This window comes from Telopea speciosissima, chromosome 7, assembly GCF_018873765.1.
Source record: "Telopea speciosissima isolate NSW1024214 ecotype Mountain lineage chromosome 7, Tspe_v1, whole genome shotgun sequence".
Lineage (NCBI taxonomy): Eukaryota > Viridiplantae > Streptophyta > Magnoliopsida > Proteales > Proteaceae > Telopea > Telopea speciosissima.
The window spans coordinates 16,816,386-16,836,739 of record NC_057922.1 but is presented as its reverse complement, the minus strand read 5'-3'; the positions used below and the strand labels follow the sequence as shown (position 1 = coordinate 16,836,739).

At 39.0% G+C, this 20,354-nt stretch overlaps 1 protein-coding gene across 1 annotated transcript; it reads left to right on the top strand.

Annotated features, from left to right (window-relative positions):
* The first annotated feature begins 9,067 nt into the window (after positions 1 to 9,067).
* On the top strand, positions 9,068 to 12,673 carry LOC122669221. Its single transcript, XM_043865922.1, has 2 exons — positions 9,068 to 9,316; positions 10,909 to 12,673. Exons 1-2 carry the CDS (start codon positions 9,211 to 9,213, stop codon positions 12,513 to 12,515), a joined length of 1,713 nt encoding a protein of 570 aa, XP_043721857.1. The 5' UTR covers positions 9,068 to 9,210; the 3' UTR covers positions 12,516 to 12,673.
* The last annotated feature ends 7,681 nt before the right edge of the window (positions 12,674 to 20,354 follow it).

The window sequence follows — 20,354 nt, the reverse complement described above, 5'->3', positions numbered from 1 at the left end:
TGGGTCCCCTTAGCTGGGCCTAGGCCCAGGCCCCACCCGACCCTAACTTAGGGCCTGAAAAATCCAACCTTGACCCGCCCTCAAGGTCGGGCTAGGCTGACCCTGATTGGCCCTGATCATGAGGAGGAAGAGGAAAATGCATGGACTGGAATGGGTCGGGGAGAAAATTATCAATTTTACGTAAAATAACATTATAATAAAATGTATTATGTCACTTATTATCTTCATATATAATATATTATATTACAAAATATAGGTGACTTTTAAAGTTTATAATATATATATATAATATTATATCAATATATATTTAATAGTATAACTTAAAACAGGGTCAGGCCAGGTTGGGCCAGACTTAGCCCGAGGCCTCAACTCTAGCCCGACCCTACCCTAACTCAGGGACAGAAATTTTAGGCGCGGACCCACCCTCAGGGCCAAATATCTCAGCCCAAACCTTGTTCGGGCTCAGGGCAGGCCAGTGTGGGTTTGGGCCGCAAGGCCAAACTTGCACCCCTAATTCAATTCATATTGAGTTTATGGGTTCAGGCTGATTTCGACTGAATTAGATTCAGAATCGATGGAAGCTGATCCAATTGCCAATTCACTTGAACAATGTTTGAATTCAGGGGCGACAAGTCTTTTATTCCAAAAGCGTTAAAATTCCAAAGTTAAAAAGAACACTGCTTGATCGCGTGGCTTTCTCTCCTAGACACAAGAGCAAATAAAAACAATTACCACCCGGTCGCACTTAAAATTAAAATTTTCATCCGTGTTGATGCTTCTATGCACACGCTCTCATTGGCCCCCAAACTAGCGCAGTGGTTACATGACCAAGCAATGATTTCTTGCCCAATTCAAAATATAATAATTTTTTTTATGGAAAAGAAGAAAATGAAATTAAAACTTTAAAAAAAAAAAGAAAGAAGAGGAAATAAGAAATCCATCTTGAGATCTCCCACATTTACATGTTATTAAAGATATAGAATGTCTAAACAATCCCGGTCTATGTTGGTCACAGCAGACCCTGGCATGGTGCAAGGTTGTTTAGTTAAATGGGATGGAAATGAAGGTAGCTACCCATAAATTAAGCCCAGGCCCAGTCAAGCCAAGCCTAAGACTTTCTAATTAACATATTGGACCATAATCTCAGGCCCAAACGAAGCTGAGACCAAATTATTATTGGGCTTGCCCATTAGCCTTGGCCTTGCCTTACCTCATCTTACTTCAAACATCTTGTGGCCAAACTTGTACAGTCAATTGGGAAGTTAAAAGGCGTTAAACATTAAAGTTAGCAACAATAAGATATAGCATCATACATAATTGGGACTTTAGAAAAATAAAAAAAAAAAAACAAAAAACCTAACCTATAAATCTATAACTTAGGTTGCTCCATAAAAATTTTGAAAATTTGAACTACATCTAAGTCTAGTAAAACTTTCTTTGAGAGTGACTATCATAGGATTTTGTATTAGGTTACAAGTCTTTCCTTTTTATGTTTTATATAGAGAATCTCTTATTCACACCTCTCCAGTTGTCAAATAATGTTATAATTTCTTTCTACTTGAAGTGACCAAGCAAAATAAAACAAAAAAGTTACCCCCAAAATGAGGGTTTTTCCTTCTTCCTTTCATGGAGATTGAAAAACATTATACAAAAGAAGTACCGCATACCTCATGGAAAGAGCCTCATATCATGCAAGGTGGAAGGGAGAGATAAAGTACGTAGCTGAACTAAGTAGCACCTTCGAGTGTGATTGGTGTTTCTCTAGATGGTATTTTCCCCTGCTCGGGGTGAGAAATTAAGACAGTGTTTGGTATGTATTCACATCATCAGATGATAAAAAATAAAAATAGTTGTTATTATTACTTAAGAATACAAAATCGACCTAGAATGCATTCCAAGAGGAAGAAGAAGGTCCTCTTTCAAAAGAATGCATAGTGAATGTAAGTGGCAAAATTTGAAGAGCATCTTTGTCTTTACTAAAGTAAGAAGGAAACAAAGGTGCAAATCTGTAGAGGATATATGTTTAGCAAAGAATTATTAGGAAATGTCAAACAGCTGCTTTCCCTTTCCCTTTTCTTATATGATATACCTTTGGACAATGATGAATGCAATTTTCATTTTACCCACGCTCTGCATCATGAGAAAATTTGGTGGGCTTCTTCTTGTATGCCTATTTATATTTTTATGATTTTTTTAATCGAAAAAAGATGGGGTATGCCACCAACCAAGGGGATCCAGATCCTCTACTACCGACCTGCCCAGCAGAACCATGCTGTGTGCAAAGACTGCCTTACCCCCACTCAGGCAAGACGTTTGGGTAGGGATAAGGCGGACATTGTGTGTAACACCGTGTCTGGGCAGCACGGTCCTGCTGGGCAGCTCGGCAGTAGAGGATCCAAATTGCAACCAAGGTGCCCAACATATATGTGTCACCTTCTCTCCTCCTCCTTCTTTGAAAAAGATCCCCTTGTCCTCTTGTGTCCAATCCTATGATTGATATATGAAATTTGACATGTGGCTTTTCTAATGGCAAACCTATCTATCTAACAATTAGAATTATCACATCTTTCCGCAATTATTAACGCCATAAGGTTACTCAGGTCAGCATCTAATATAACTTTTGCCAAACTAATACATGACCACAATAGGTTTTCTGTTAAGAATAGGATAATTGAAGGTAAACTTTCTCTTCTTCATTGATATTATTGATATCAATTTAAATACAATCTTACAGCTAAACATGGAATGTACAATATATGGATGGGACTATACAAGGAAGGGATATAGAGGAAAGAATAATGGTAAAGATGGAAGTACAACCATGCATGCGTGGAGGGATAAGGTGAGATAATACTCCCCCTCAAGTTGGAGCGTGGAGATTGCGAACGCCCAACTTGGATGTCAGAAACTGGAACTGGGTCCGGCCCAGGGCCTTAGTGAACAAATCGGCCAATTGGGAAGTGGTGCCGATCTTGGTGGGTTGTATGAGGCCCTGTTGGAGTTTTTCACGAACGAGGTGACAGTCTATTTTGATGTGCTTCGTTAGTTTGTGAAAGACTGGGTTAGCGGCAATGTGCAGTGCAGCCTGATTATCACAATAGAGAGGAACCGGCTGGTTTTGCAATAGACCCATTTCTCCCATGAGGGAGGCTAACCAAGTAACTTCGCAGGTGGTGACAGCCATGGTGCGATACTCAGCTTCGGCAGAGGAGCGTGCTATGGTGTGTTGCTTCTTTGATTTCCAAGAAACAGACTGTCCCCAAGAAACACGCAATACCCTGTGGTAGATCAACGAGAGGTTGGGCAACTAGCCCAATCCGAGTCACAATAAGCCCGGAGGGTCAAAGAATTTGTGGCTGGGAAGTGCAGGTCCTGTCCCACCGTTCCTTTGATATAGCGAAGAAGACGGTGAGTAGCCTCAAGGTGCGGCTGACGCGGTTGATGCATGAATTGACTTAATATGTTCACACTGTGAGCTATATCAGGTCGGGTGACAGTTAAATATATCATTCGACCAATCAACCTGCGATAGAGTGTAGGGTCTTCAAGTACGTCCCCATTGTCATCTGATAACTTGAGATTCTACTCCATCGGTGTATCTGCAGGGCATGCATCAGAGTACCCCGTAGAAGTAAGAATATCCAGTGCATATTTCCGTTGACAAAGATAGAGGCCAGACTTAGAACGGGCGACTTCAATGCCTAGAAAATATTTCAAGTGACCAAGATCTTTAATGTGAAACTGTTGGTGGAGCATTTTTTGGACGGTCCGGATGAGCTGTATGTCGGACCCTATGATGATTATATCACCTACATATAGTAGAACAAAGACAAAAGCTGACCCTTGACGAAGAATAAATAGTGAGTGGTCTGCCTGGGAGTGAATAAAGCCAAATGTACATAACACAGCAGAGAACTTGGAATACCATTGGCGTGAAGCCTGCTTGAGCCCATATAAAGATTTGTTTAAGCCGCAAACCAGTTGTTCCCCCTTTCTACGGTACCCGAGGGGGTGTCATGTAAACCTCTTCATCAAGGTCGCCATGTAAGAAGGCGTTATTGACATCCATTTGTTCCAAGGGCCATTGATTTGCTGTGGCAACAACAAGAAGGACACGCACCGTGACTAGTTTGGCAACTGGTGCAAATGTGTCATGAAAGTCAACCCCTTCAACTTGGGTGTAACCCTTCGTAACTAACCGAGTTTTGTACCGTTCAACAGTCCCATCCGATTTTCTCTTAATCTTGTAAACCCATTTTGAGCCAATGGCCTTCTTCCCTTGTGGTAGAGGGATAAGAGACCAAGTATCATTTTGAGTGAGAGCCTTTATTTCGGCTTGAATTGCATCACACCATTCCCTGTGTTTCATTGCCTTGGTAAAAGTGGTAGGTTCTTGCAGACTAGACAAGGATGTTAGGAAAGCTAAATGTGGAGAATTGAAACGGGAATAATTTAAAAAATGAGCCAAAGAATGTGGTTTACCTGAACCCATCGAAGGAGAAAACTGCAACATGGCAAGAGAACAATCATAGTCATTTAAGTGTCCTGGAGGGCGGCGGGTTCTTTGGGGTCGAGTGGGTGGTGGAGGTGATGGTGGTGGTGAGCTGGGTTCGGTTGGTGATTCGGCCATGGGTAAGGCAGATGTGGGCGTATTGATGGTTGGTGTGGGAAGGTCAGGTTCATGGCAATCGAGTATAGGTAATGGCAACATAGGGGACCCTGGGGTAATTTGGGGAGGAGAAACGGAAAAAGGAAATATATGTTCATGAAATACCACATCTCTGGTCACATAAATTCGTTTGGTGAGAAGATAAAAAATTTTATACCCCTTCTGGCCATGAGGGTACCCAACAAACACACCTGGGGATGCACGTTTATCAAACTTGTGGTGAACCTGATTATTTCTACCAAAGCATAGGCAACCGAAAACACGAAGATGAGATAAATTGGGTGCATGGTTATGAAGGATTTCAAAAGGGCTTTTCCCGTGGTGAAGGGAAGTGGGTAAATGGTTTATTAAATATGCAGCGGTGAGAACACATTCACCCCAAAATTCAATGGGTAAATTGGATTGAAATCTAAGGGCACGTGCAATGTTTAATAAATGTCTATGCTTGCGTTCGACAACCCCGTTTTGTTGAGGGGTGGAGACGCAGCTAGATTGATGGAGGATACCTTTGTTGCGAAAAAAAGCTGTAGTATGTTCATTAAAAAATTTGGTGCCATTATCTGAGCGAATGCATTTGATGGTAGAATTAAATTGGGTAAAAACCATTGCATAAAATTGGGTAATAAATTGGTGGACAGCAGATTTAGAGGTCATCAAGTATAGGCAGGTACTGCGAGAAAAATCATCCACCACAGTTAAAAAAAAAGGTGCACCCGATAGGGAATTAGTCCTGTAGGGACCCCAAACATCCAAATGTATTAATTGAAAGCAAGATGCAGTAGTAATGGTACTTGTAGGAAAAATTAAACGAGATTGTTTTGCCAAAGTGCAAACAGTGCATGAACACTGATTGGAAAAGGAAATGCCAGAATCTAAGCGATTAAAATGTGAAATAGAAATATGACCAGGGTGGCCCAGACGCCAATGCCAGAGATCGAAATGGGAACCAGGTGAAGTCGCAGAGACAAAGGGAGCAGGGCTGTCGACCTCCAGATAATAAAGACCACCATGCCTCCTACCCGTCGCAATAATCTTCTTCGATTGTGGGTCCTGAAAAACACAAGAGTTAGAATTAAAAATAATGGTAAGATTTGTACATGATGTCAACTTACTAATGGAGATGAGATTGAAACGAAAGGAAGGAGCACATAAAACATTGTCAAGAATCAAATTAGGAAATAGAGATATTTGACCTTTCTTTGTTACTGGAATTTGGGAACCATTGGGTAAGGTGATGGGAAGAGAGCGTGGTGTCTCAACCGTGGTCAAAAATAAAGATGGATCAAAAGTGATGTGGTCGGTAGCGCCGGAGTCCAAAATCCAGGCGTTACCGATAGAGAAACAAAGGGGATTACTTGCCAAGTTTCCCAAGGGATGAGCATCACTGGGCACCAGCGTGAGGAGACGTTGTATCTGGGCAGCAGTAAGAGAAGGAATTGATGAGGTGTCAGTGGTGGCAGCAGCAGCAAGAGAGCATGTGCCTGATATTTTTGAACCAGCAGCCGATTGGGGGTTGCGTTGAGAACCATTTCGGGTAGACCACCAATTGGGGTATCCATTTTTTTTGAAGCATCTGGACTCCGAGTGTCCATCTTTGTGGCAAAAGTCACAATGATATAAAGGCTTACTGGATGTGGAACCGGAACGCGGTTGACGAGAGTTATGAGTAGCAGCCTGCTCAGGAATGGCTGGGCGGGAATCACGCAAGGAACGCTGGCGTTCTTCCTATAGCAATAGGGAATAGGCCTTGTTAATAGAAGGCAGGGGATCCATGAGCAATATCTGGCTGCGAATTGCAGCATAGGAATCATTAAGGCCTTGCAAAAAATCGAGCAAGGCATCAATGTCAAGAAATTGCTGAAGAGTTGTATTGGTCTCACAAGAACACTTGGGTAAGACCCGATAGGAGAGAAGCTCATCGCGATAGCCCTTAATGAGAGTGTAATAGGCTGACATTGAATCTATCCCTTGAACATGCGTGGAAAGCACGCGACGAATTTCAAAGATCCGTGGCGCATTTCTGGGAGAGAAACGTTCATATAAATCCTACCAAACAGCATAGGCAGAGTCCAGCCAGAGAATACTATAAGAGATGGAAGCCACGGTTGAGTGCACTAACCATGAACGAACCATACTGTTGCAACGTATCCAAGCTGCAAAATCCAGAGAGGTTGGCTCCGGTTTAGGTAGAGATCCATCAACAAAGCCCAGTTTATTTTTAGCCTCAAGGGCCATGAGAACAGCCCGCTGCCACGTTGGGTAGTTATCTCCATCGAGGAGAGGGGTAACAAGGGAGCTGCTTGGTTGGTCATTGGAATGAAGAAAATAGGGAGAACCCATAGAGATCGTGGTGGAGGAGATGGCCTCCACCAAACTGCTAGAGGAAGAAGACGAAGTCATGGTGAGGAGAGCCTAGGATCGTGAGAGCTTTGATACCATGTTAAGAATAGGATAATTGAAGGTAAACTTCCTCTTCTTCATTGATATTATTGATATCAATTTAAATACAATCTTACAACTAAACATGGAATGTACAACATATAGATGTGACTATACAAGGAAGGGATATAGAGGAAAGAATAATGGTAAAGATGGAATGTACATCCATGCATGCGTGGAGGGATAAGGTGAGATAATATTTTCCTTTGGGGTTTTCTTTCACATCACTATGTTGTGTGAAATATAACACTTCACTATTTGTTTGTCACATGACAATAAATGAGTTAGTCTTTTTTTGATAAATTAATAAATGAGTTAGTCCATGTGACAAAGAACTAGGTAAGCATCTCGCATCTCATTGGTACAATTTCAGCTTAAAAAAATAAAGGAAGTAGTTAAAATTACAAAAGATGTCATTTTGTATTTTTTATTCATCTGCATTTTAAGACATTTTGATAATTTTACTAAAACTTTGAATCAAAATGTGAACACCTTTGCTTGCTTAATTTGGACTAAAATTTGGACATTTAGATGTATGTGAGGTCTTCTATCACATAGACTAACCCATGTACTATCAAATAGCAAATAGCAACATTAGGCATAGTAACGTCTAGAAGTACCCCTTTATTTGTTTTATTACATTTAAAATGTTTTAATGGACATATGGCTTAGTGATCCACTAGATGGTGATGAACCATAATTGGAGTCAACCAATCAATCAATGACATGTAGGGGGGGAAGGGAGGAAAAAAAAAAAAAAAAAAAAAAATAATATTATATTTAAAAAAATATTTTTTTTTGGGGTGCGAATTCGATTCTAGATGGGGGTCGGTGATTATCGAACCGATTCGAGTACCCAAACCGAACCTTGAGAGAAGTAAAAGAGCCAAATAACATAAAAACCCAGCCCATTGACCAGGTTCGGTAAGTCAATCATCGAGTCGAGCAGAGGATCGACTTAGTTTACTTAGATCTGACTCAGAACACGGAATACCTTAACCTGCATAGTTAATTGATCTAATCATATGTCCAGGTTGGTCAGGGTACATTGTCTTCATGATTCCCAACCCGATAGATGTCATGTCCTAGAAATGACACCTAGGATCATATGAGACACTAACTATTATCTCCAAACAGGTAATTTCCATATTGATCTAGTTACTCGAATCTATAAATAGTAGTGCCTACACCAGTTAAAGGGGACTCTCTTTCATTTTTTAATTCTTCAGATTGGAGAACTTATCTATTTCAGAGATCTGACTTAGGCATCAGAGTGTATTAATTGGCTCAGATCGGCACTCTTTTGTCTTGTGTTATTTACCTCTGTAGATCAGCTTGACCAGGAAAACTATGACTCGGATTTCACAAAGCAATGAGTTGACTCCAGTCTCCATATAATTCCTGAACTAAAAGGGAAAAGATTGGGTATGCTAGTACCCTTTGTGCCTATATTCCCCTCTTCGAAGGGTCCCACTCCTAAAGTAAAAGTAGGGGTTAAGTTGTAAATGGGTCCCAGCAGCTTTGTTTAAAGGTAAAAGTTCATAAGTGCATATCTTAACGGTTGATTAAGGGCGAATGAATGGGTAGATGACACATGTTCTAAATTATTTCTTTTTTAAAGTTTTGTTGTGTGGGCCTTGTGCCGTTGTGTTAAATCACATAAAAGTGTCAAATAAGCAAAAGAAAATGGCGAAAGCATTCAGGCAATGGAAAGCTACTTGGCTAAAGGCTAAAGCAAAGCTCTGATAAAGAACAACCCAACAAGCCGTCTCTCGCTTTCATCTCTTCAGTCAAACCCAAGTAAGGTAAGTAGAAAACCACCCTCTCTCTCTCTCTCTCTCTCTTATAAGGGTCCTAAAACCCTTTGGTTCGGTAGTCTCTCAGACTTTCATTTTTCTGTTGGGAGTGCGAGAGGGAGAGAGAGAAATAGAGGGAGAGAGAGAGAAGGGGGGCCCTTAAGTTTCCTCTTTTCTCTTTCAAAGCTGCAACAACCGCCGTACAATCTCATGTAGTTGGGGAAGTATGCTTAGGATCTGAATTGGGAAACAAATATTTCGGAGACTCCTGGAATATCCTTCACGTTTTCTCCCGAGAGTTTAGAGATGTTTGGCTGCAAGTGTTTCTATTGGAACAGAATCTCTAATTTATCGTCTCCTCCTGAACCGGAGCCTTTTTCTCTGCCGAGGCCGCTTCCTCGATGGCCTGAAGGTATGCAATTGTTGTAAATTTTGATCGTGGGCTTTTATTCTGTTTGTGTTTATTTTGTGGTAGTTTTATCGCTTTTAAGTTTTAAACATGCAATTGAGATTTCTTAGTTTTTTTTTTCCCGGTAATTCTGGGTTTTAGATATATAGGCTGTAGAGATACATGACGGCTTTCAATCTTTTTTACTGTGTTTATTTCTTTATGTGATAGTGGAGACAAGGTTTTCTTTTTGCTTTTCTTTTTTTTTTTGGGTATTTGCTGTATATTCTAAAATGTTGATATGGGTTTTCTATTACTTTGCCTTTTGTGGGCTTGATGAGTTGATTTCATCTTTCCCGTTTAGAATTAACTGGAATGGGGTCTGCTGTGTCTTTTTTTTGCTTCTGTTTAGTAGTTATTCTATATAGGATTCTTTTTCTTTTTATGAATGATTATAAATATATACTTGTTGCTGATGAAGTTTAGGATGTTGCTTGAGCAACTTGATTCCCTGAGGGTCTATGGTGTTTGTCACCATAGTATTAACCACATACCCAATTTCAGATCTTTCATCGTGGGTCATATTTTTTTCATGGTTGAAATAATTAGTGTTATTCTATTTACTGTTGTTGAATTTTTGCATCCTTAGGTATGGTTTTAATAATTTCCTTTACTGTTTCTCGAGAGAAAGAAGGTGTAATAATTGAAATATTTTCCTTTTCATGTTATATCCATAGATTCTAGAAGCTGATGTTAAGGTTCCTTGACTTCCTTCTATGAACACACTTAGTCTCTCTTGTAGGATTTGTAATTCTTAGCTATAATCTATCAGCCGAATTACAATGTGCATTCTTACTGTTCTGTGTTTAAATTTTATCTTTAATCTTCTCTTTAATTTTGTAATTTTTTTTAAAAGTTCCTGGGAAGTTGTGTCCATCTTGCAATGATGGATGCGACTTTGTGATCTTTTAATTGATTCATTTCATCATCTGTTATTCCAGATCTCTTGATGTTCCCCTTAGGTTCATGGTGTTTTTTTTCCTTCCCTTTTTCTCATTGGAAAATGCAGTGGTTGAAGGGCAATTCCTGATACAGTCCAACTATGGCAGACAAAAGAGGCAATTTTGGGTCCAGGCTGCCATGATTGAATTCAGGTCAATTTTGGGTTGTAGCCAATTACTAAATGGATCTTCTTTGGGTTGGAGTTGTTGACTTACTCAATCCTTCTGAACTATTTTAGTTTTTGACAGTAAATAGGGTATGAAGATACGAGGGTATTGTCTAGCTTAGTTTTTCTCCCCCATTTCTTTTACTTTTATCACTTGATAATCTGTGAATGGCAGATTTTGTAGGTTATTACTTATTAGTGTGAAACAGATCATTTTTTTGTCTTATTTGATAAACAAGCCGTGTTTGAATTCAGATTTTTGAGTTGTTAATGGATTGTGTTAGGATAGAGGGTTGTTGCCCTGTATGCATGTCTTAATATGATTCAAACCCAATGCAACACAATCCATTGCCACTTCCACTGCTGGGCTCCCTTTGTTTATTCCAGTTGTCCTTTTTTTCCTTTAAATGAGCTATTTTTCCCATTTTGAAGTATTTCATTTTTCCAGGTCAAGGTTTTGCCAGCCGAAGAATTTGTCTGGGAGAAATCGAAGTTGTTCAAATCACCAAGTTTGAGAGTGTTTGGAGCTACAGTTCATTGAATGATAGCAGAAAAGGTGTTGTATTCTATAAACCCATAGGAATCCCAGATGGCCTTTTCAGCCTTGGTTATTACTGCCAACCAATTGATCAGCCTTTACGAGGGTTTGTTCTTGCTGCTGGAGAAGTGGTTCCTTCTGATGCAAAAGATAGGCATTTTTTCCAAACAAGTGACTCACCAGCTCTTACCAAGCCTGTTGACTATACACTAGTTTGGAGTTCAGATGACTGGGATGGCGACAATCATGATGGATGTGGTTACTTTTGGTTGCCAGAAGCACCTGAAGGTTATAAAGCTATGGGACATGTGGTCACTAACCAGCCAGGCAAGCCTTCACTTGAAGAAGTGAGATGTGTCCGAGCTGATCTCACAGAGACCTGTGAGACCAATAGTTTAATTCTTAAAATAAACTCCAATTCTCCCAAATTCCCATTTCGGGTTTGGAAAACAAGACCCTGCCATAGAGGAATGTTGGGTAAAGGTTTGTCTGTTGGAACATTCTTCTGCAGTAGCTACTGGACCTCTGGAGATGAGCTGAATATTGCATGCTTGAAAAACCTCGATTCAAGCCTGCATGCAATGCCAAATCTGGAACAAGTCCATGCTCTTATCAAACACTATGGGCCTACAGTTTTCTTCCATCCAGATGAGATATATTTGCCTTCTTCTGTGGCATGGTTTTTCAAAAATGGAGCCTTGTTATACAGAAAAGGCGAGATAGATGGTGAGGCAATTGACGCTAGAGGCTCAAACCTTCCAAATGGTGGCAGTAATGATGGGGAATATTGGATAGACTTGCCAAATGATGATCGTCGGAAAAGTGTTAAATGTGGCAACATTGAAAGTGCAGAACTCTATGTTCATGTGAAACCGGCCTTGGGGGGAACCTTCACGGATATTGCAATCTGGGTCTTTTGTCCCTTCAATGGGCCAGCCACTATCAGGGTTGGGGTTTTAGATTTTGAACTCAGCAAGATAGGACAGCATGTTGGTGATTGGGAGCATTTCACGCTCCGTGTGAGCAACTTCACTGGTGAGCTCTTGAGCATATACTTCTCACAGCACAGCGGTGGTGAATGGGTGGATGCATGGAACTTGGAGTTCATTGAAGGGAACAAGCCAATTGTTTATTCGTCAAAACACGGTCATGCAAGCTTCCCACACCCTGGGAGCTATATTCAAGGTTCTGAGAAACTGAGGATAGGAGTGAGGAATGATGCTGCTCGAAGCAGCTTTTACGTGGATTCGAGTATCAAGTATCAAATTGTTGCAGCTGAGTACCTTGGCGATGGAATCGTTACAGAGCCATGTTGGTTACAGTATATGAGAGAATGGGGTCCAACCATTGTGTATAATTCACGATCAGAACTTGACAAGATAATTAGTTTTCTCCCAGTGCTGATCAGGTTTTCTGTGGAGAACATTTTTGACAAAATCCCAATGGAACTTTCTGGAGAGGCAGGACCTACCGGACCCAAGGAGAAGAATAACTGGGTGGGAGATGAAAGAGGGTAGGTTGGTTTCATTCGCCATCTACCGTACAGAGTTCCATAAATATTACCAATCTGGGTGTTTTGGGCATTTTTTTTTGTAACAGTATGTATAGTTAGTCATTCCTTTTGGCATATATAAGATAGTGAGAGATGTACTTTGACAAAAAGTCAAAATTTTTAGAGAGAGAGGGACCACCCCTTCAGTTTTCTTCATTTGGTTGGTGTTCCATTCTGTTCTTTGGGACTATGCCTTCAATTCCATTCTTTGTCTTCCTTGTCGCAGTCTTCTTGCTGTGGGGAAAGCAAGAGCTGATTTCTCGTGGTGTACCAAGGTTTGAGGTTCTTGTCCAAAAACAGGATTAGATTGTTCAGAAGTGTGTACAAGAATTTATGTTGGAAATCAAAGATTAATACATTATACATCTTGAGTGGGAAAAATTTCTGTGCAGATAATAATAAGAGATGTTTTTTTAATCTTTGTAGGAACAACTGATTGGCAGTTTTTAACTAAGCTCTGTTCACCAATATTCCTTGTGTTGAATGAAGTGGCAAAACCTTTATAACCAGGATTTTCAATTTCCTGTGCAACTGAGATGGATCATGTGGTCTCAGTTTCACTCGTTACTATTATAAAGTATTTACAATCCCAAACTCAAAAGATTTTTTTTGGGGGGTCTACAGTTCAAAGCAGTAATAATACATGAATTGGACTGAAAACAAGATGATGACTATGAAAACTCCAACGAATGACCTGCAATGAAGAGACAGAATATTGTGAAGGGCTTTGTATAGACTGCATCAATCTCCACCACTGCCATGTTGTGACCAGCAATGGTGAAGAAGAGTACATCGTCGAGTGCAGCATTGATGTTCCTCAAAAGGTTGGTCTGACTCAACTATACTTCCATTGAAATGATATCTGCAATGAAGAGAAAGAGAATGTTTATATATACTTGGTGGAAATCTGTGAATAAAATCATACAACAGTAGTCTCACCTCAACTCAGCCTTATCCCAACTAAATCGGATTGGCTACATAGATCCTTTTTCTCCAATCAGCTCTATTCAAAGCCATACTTGTTACTAGTCTCAAGCTATGTATGTCTTTCTTCACTGCTTCTCCTACACCTCTCAAACAGTCCAACTCCACCCAAGTTAAAAATGGAACCAGAACTACACTTTTACCTAATTTTTGTGGTATTTCTTAGCAGTGGAATGATTTACATCCAACTAAAACCAAATGATAATTCTTACATTTCTCTGAACATGGGATGAGTGGTCCTGGCTTCCCATTAATGGTATGAACGTCAGACATTTTTGGTGGCAGACCCAACTTGTTAGCTTGTTTAACATTCTCTTCCACATGACTGTTCCACCATTCTCCTGTACAATCAACAAGAATCTAGATGCTTCAAATTCTATAAGATGTTCAAGAGATAGCATTACCAACCAAGCAGAATATTAGTTTGACTATGAGGTTGAGGGAATGGAAATGAAGTCCCTTCCTTGGGCAAGATAACAATGGCACCATAAACTGTGGCCAACAAATTCTCAGGTGCAGGAGGGCCGGCGACATTAGCAATGGCCTCGCTGCAAATTTTGATTCACTCACACTTGCCCATAGCTTGTGAAGACTTAATGCTCTCAGGTGCAAGAGTGTCTCGTGTTCTGGGTAATTCACAGTCCACCTAAAGCATACAAATCTTATACAGAATTTGAACTCAGAAAAAGCCTTGAGTGATGAGGTTGTATACTTATATTCTCTTGTTTCTTTCCCAAGGAGTAGGTCTAGGGTTGGGAATTTTGTTGTCAATAGAGTCAAGTTAGGATGGTGGAAGATTCCTTTGTTATCCCAAGCAGGCAGGTCTATATTGATCAAAACTATCTTGAGTTCTGTGTCTACCTATTGAATGTCATGTTTTCATTTTCCAGAAAAAAAGTGTGTAAGACACTTAACTCTATTAATTCAGTTTTATGGAGAAGTGTTGACTCTTGGTGGTCGTCAATGGACTTTATGTTCTGGGGATAGTTTGTGTAGACCCAAGTATATGGGAGGGTTGGGGTTTAGATCACATTTTGTGCATAATATTGTTGCTTTGTTATTGAAATTAACTTGGAGGTTGCTGACTGATCCTTAGGCTTTTGGGCTCAGGTACTGAAAGCTAAATATTTTCCCAATACTTCGTTATTGCATTAATCCTTGTGTGCTAAGATAGGGTCTCCTATTTGGAACAATATTACTAAGGTTTCGCCTGTTTTCGATATATGTTTTGTTGGCAGGTTGGGAATAGGAAAATATTTTAATTTGGTCTGATCCTTGGATACCTTCTTTGCAGAAATTTTCTATCCCTAATTCTGTTAATCAATTCCTATCTCTTTCTGAGGTTAGTGATCTTATTATCGATAACAGTTGGAATGTTCCACCGGTGATGTCTATATTCCCTTCCTATGTTTCTCATGCTATTTAAAGATTCCTTTTGAGTGAGAATTATGTCCTAGATTGTTGGATTGCCCCTTTACTATATCTGGGAAGTTCTCGCTTGAGGTGGGAGCAAATGAGTTGCTAAAATATTTTTTAATTGTTCTTGTGCTCCTGAGTATGCTAGAGTATGAAAATTGGTGTGGTTTATAAAAATTCATCCGAAATTTATAATGGTTTTGTAGAAATTGTTATGGGAGCTGTACCTACAAATTTCCTTGGCAGTTGCAAGATGATAAATTATGTGTTGTGTTAAAATGGGAGTAAATCTGATTGGTATCTTTTCCTTTCTTGTAATCTCGCTAAGCATCTCTATGTTGTAGGGCCATTAGGCCTTCGGACTGAGCATTACAGTCTTCGTCTTTGATGCAACTCTTTTATTTGTTCATGTCATGTTTCTCTATGACCAAAGCTGAATGCAGGAGGGTTTTATTTGTTGTGGCTATTGTGTCATCAGAGTTCTGTTTTCTAATGCTAAGCCTGATCCTTTTGGGCTGATAACTCTCATTCATATATTGCTGGGTTCATGATGCTGATATCTTTATGTCTACTCGAAGTGTCACCATTCCTACTTCTCTTTCAGGGGTGTTTCATACGACTCTATTTAACCATCAGGGACTTCAAATGAGTGGTAAGCCACTGATTATCTGCAATAGGAGTTTGGATCCTCGTACCGAGGATGCGGGTTGCCCTTCTGTGTTATTTGATGATGCTACCTTTATTGTGGGGGTTGGTAAAAGGCAGAGATGGTGGTCGGTCCTCTCCGGAGTGTGGAGGGGAGGGAGACAAGACGAAGAGCCCCATAAAAACTGTTGTTTGAAAATCTTTGCCTCAAGCTAGTAAAGCCCCTAAGTTGGAGTGATGCTGACTTGCTTCTCAAGCTGATAACCTCAATTTTACAGAAAACCAGGAAAAAAAGACATGTTTTTTCATAATTGTTTACTTAAAACAAAATCGAATCGAACCAAGCCCGATAAGAGCAAACTGAAACCAAATTCGATTAAAACAGAAACCGATCAAAACCAAGTCTTCTCTTATTGAGTCGATTTCGGTTTGGCCTAGTTCAGCTTGAAGACTGGTTTAGCCCAAATCAACAGTTTGACACCCCTAGGTTTAGGTTTTAGTCTCTCTCTCTCTGTCGATATTGAAACTGAATTGTGATGCAGCCTTCCTTATTGACAAATCATCTGGGGGCCTGGGATTTGTGATTAGAGATCACAGGGGTTCCCCAATGTTTGCCGCATCTGAACCGGCTACAATCTCATCAATTCTCGTGGGAGAAGGCTTAGCCATCAGGGCGGGTTTGCTTCAATCAATTGGAGAATGCATTGACTACCTTGAAGGACAGCTTGGACTTCATATCATTCATCAACAATAGGCGCTCCCCTCCTTCTGAGGCCCTTCAATTTGTCAATGGTATTAGGCACCTTTGTTCTTTTTTCCTTCAAGTGTCTTTTTCTTTTGTTCTTCGAGAGATTAACAACATTGCTGACTCTCTAGCCCGGAGGGCTCTATCCATTTCAAGCAAGATAGATTGGTCGATTTCCACTCTTTGGCTCCAAGAGGCTTGTCTCCTTGAAGCTCCTGTTTTTGCTCGTTCTTCGCAATAGATCTCCTTTTACCAAAAAAAAAAAAAAAGATACTAATTTAAAGAGTGCCAAACAAACTTTCTGTACCAAAAACTCGATACTTATTATTGGACCTTTCTTGAGATATGCCAGAAAATTTTACATGTATATATCCTTCCTTGACAGTCCCGTCTACCTAATGGCCATGATGATTAAATGAGTAATCTACTTGGCAAAACGAGCCTTAATAATTCTCTAGTTGCACCAAATTGATCACAAATCATTTTCACATTTGAGAAACATATATAGTTGTCGAAGCTCGAATTCTCATCTTTCTGGAATCTTGATAGGTGGACTTTAAGGGGTTGTAAAGATTGGAGAGGATAATTTTTCATGTTTCTATTCCAAATAAATATTTCTGAGTTAGAAGTTTTTTTTTTTCTTATTAATTTGGAATATTTCTGTAAAAAAAAAATGTTATATGCTAAAACTGAAAAAAAAAATGCTATTAAAAAAGATAAAAAATATGTATAAAATGCATATTATTGGAAATATTTCTTCTGTTTGTACCAAAGTACATAAAATGACATCTTACACATAATTTCATAACTCATATATTTGAGAACATTATTGTAGCCACTTAAGAAGATCGTTGAATGTATCAATCAAATACGTATGGTGGTGGCAAAAGTGGCAGTGGCGATGGAGGTGGTGGGTTGAGAGTCAAGGGTCGAGAATCTGTAATATCGGGTCTTTTTGTTACAAATTTATGTTTCTATTTTTTTTAAAAGTTTCTTCAAATTGCTTCTTAATGGTCAGAAGAAGTGTTTTTTCACCTGATTCGTTTCCAACAAAAAAAAAAAAGGCGACAATTCATACAAGTTCAGCTCTATTTGTTTGTTTTTTTAAAAAAACACCAAAACAATAGAAGTTTTTCTTTCTTTTTGGTGGAATAGGAAGTATCCAGCCTTTGGCCGACTAAATCCTCCAAGGTTCACTTACGATCCCGCAACACACATGAACTGAAAAATACTAAGGCCACCATGTTGACCAGTGTGTTTTCTCTCAGGTTGGTCGCCTCAAGGGGGGAGGCAGAGTCGAACTTAGGACCTTCAACTTCTTTAGGCCTCGTCCCTTGCCAACTACGCTACCCCTTGGGGTTACAATAGAAGTACATTCTTTTTGAACATTGTCACATAACCCCTAAATGACAACCGATTGAAAGATCAAATATAACTCATGTGACATGTAGGTATCCAAGGCTGAGCACATGATCCATCCGGAATGTATACTTTTTGTTATGATTTTGTCTTCATTGATAAAGCCATTAAATTCTTGGCTTTTGATTGGAAAGATGATCTATGTTATCCAAAAAAAATTTGTTTTTTTCTGAAATATCCAGAAGAGTTTGGCCGGATTAACTTTTAGAAAGAAATGTTAGCTCCACTAAGGTCTGTAGGATGTGACTTCGACCTAGCAAAGGTTGATAAAAGCTATGGGTATCGACTAGCTACAGATGAGGACAAGATTGGTAAAGTTCCAATCTTTAAATGGGATTGGCTGTAACACAATCAAGAACTAGGAGATTTTTTTTTTGGTTAAATGTTCTCTGTGCCGGGGCAGGCTGTGCTCAGACACATGGGATGAAAAAAATGATAATTTTAACCCCTTGAATGACAAGAATATGTGTCTGGACGCAGGCTGCGTTGTGGCACGAGAACATCAGCCCCTTTTTTTTAGGGTAAGAGAAGAACTAAGATATATGGTTGTTGGATATATAAGTGTGTTCATCAAATTCAATTTAAAATATCTTAAATAAAATTATTTGTATTATTATTTTGTATTTGATGTCATGATGTGTTGTCTTAAGGCTATACACTTATACCTTAAAATGTCAAAAACTAGGGACATGATTGGACATATTATTTATAGGGTAGTCACATTATATATTTTTGGAATGTGACTTCAAAATATAAATGTGAGCATCTCATAAAAAAATAATAATAAAATGTGAGCAATTCATGTTGTATGATTGTTGGCAAAAATCAATGTGAGTTTTATATGGAACGTCGTCAATTGTTTATACAAGTCTCTTTAATAATTATTTTTCTCCTCACACCTAAGGGGTTCCTATTATTGTAGTTATACTTAAATGATAATGATTGGATGAAATTCTAAGCTTGGTGGTGGTTTTAATTTTTTTTTTTTACAAATGCAATATTATAATTATTAAATAATTATATTCCAAAAATTTTTATAAATGGTTTATATCCAATCTATAGTCAAGACTCTCTATATTTGCTGGTGCGATGGATTACATTTTTTGGCAGTATTGTTTTTCCATACCCGTAAATCCATTTTGCAATGTTAAAATGGAGGGTTTTAAATATAATAAAATCGTATTACTCAGATGTTTATTTGTTATTTTTATTAATGTTACACTTTATGATAATTAGTATTATTTGCTAGTTTAAAAAAAATACTGAATATGGAAAATGAGTTAGATTCACTTAGTGCAACATTTGTGGGAACACCCTATAGGATCACACTACCTGGCTAGCACACTTAGCACGTGACTCTAGGGACAGTTCTATTTATATGCAGCTAGCGGAAGGGGAGGTCAACTACACTACACTATCGATTGTAGGGTTTGTAGGCTACCACGATTTTGGCAGACATTGTCTCTCCTCCCTTCAGTTTTTCTCTCTTCTCATTCTTTTTGTGCTTGAGGGCTAGGGTTTGTGAAACTCTAATTGAGGAAGAACATATCCGCTACATCGATCTCTCCTACCTGTGATTAATAGTCAGTTCAATTGTTGCAATCTTTCAGAGAACCCGCACTTATGAGTTTTGAGGTAACCCTAAACCCTATCTTGTTTTTGTTGTTTAATTCTGTATTGTATGATCAACAGTTTGATAGTCCAAAATTTTCGTTTTGGATCCCTTACTACTATCAATGGAAACCCTAGGAGACTAGTTGATAGTGAATCTTGATATGTTTACTAAATAACACAAAAAACAAAGTATTTAGGTATGGGGAAAATGATGTACACACTATCGGTAGTACACGTTCTCTCCTCCTTGATCATGTAGGTCCTTGTATAGGAATTGTCAAGCATTCTCTCCCATACACCCATTAGTATGGTGTGGGAGAGACCAATACAAGTTGATGGCATGTAGATCTGTCCCCCTTAGGTATGATAGCAGAAAAAAAATAAAATAAAATAAAATAAAATAAGAAAACTTCAATAATAGATAAAGAAGTTAAAAAAAATAGTAAGTATACCCACCTTTTCTATCACAAAAAAAGGAGAAATATTAGATTGTGTTTGGTATGCATTCCTTGAATAGATTCTGGGTCTAGCTAGAACACATTCTAAAGAGAGAGAATAAAAAAAAATCAGATTTCAAAATGCGTTATATACCCAGACTGTATTCCGAGAAAGCATACCAAACACAACCTTACTATGACAAAGCTAAACAGTGTATATTCCCATTCATTATAATACCAAATTTACCTGTTAAATGATGATTATATTTCAGCTCCTACGCCTTCAATTCAATGTCTCTGTTCCTTTCTTTGTAAATAGTTTCCAACCACTATGACTTGACCTCCAATTGCAGTGGAAATTTTATCTCCTACAATTCTGACACCCTCCAATTCATTGTCCAGGCAGTGGGTAAGTGGTCATTTCAACTCCCATGTGAGGCATTGTAGGGGAATTGGAGGGTATCAGAATTGTAGGTGATAATGATCCAATTGCAGTGGTAAATAAAAAACAATGGCAACCAATGGTAGTGGCAGTATTGGCCTA

What these genes read in the sequence shown, in the direction of transcription:
- LOC122669221 (XM_043865922.1), top strand. Translation starts at nt 9,211, where the DNA reads ATGTTTGGCTGCAAGTGTTTCTATTGGAACAGAATCTCTAATTTATCG. An exon ending in GCTTCCTCGATGGCCTGAAG is followed by an intron (nt 9,317 to 10,908) that starts GTATGCAATTGT and finishes TCATTTTTCCAG; the next exon opens with GTCAAGGTTTTGCCAGCCGA.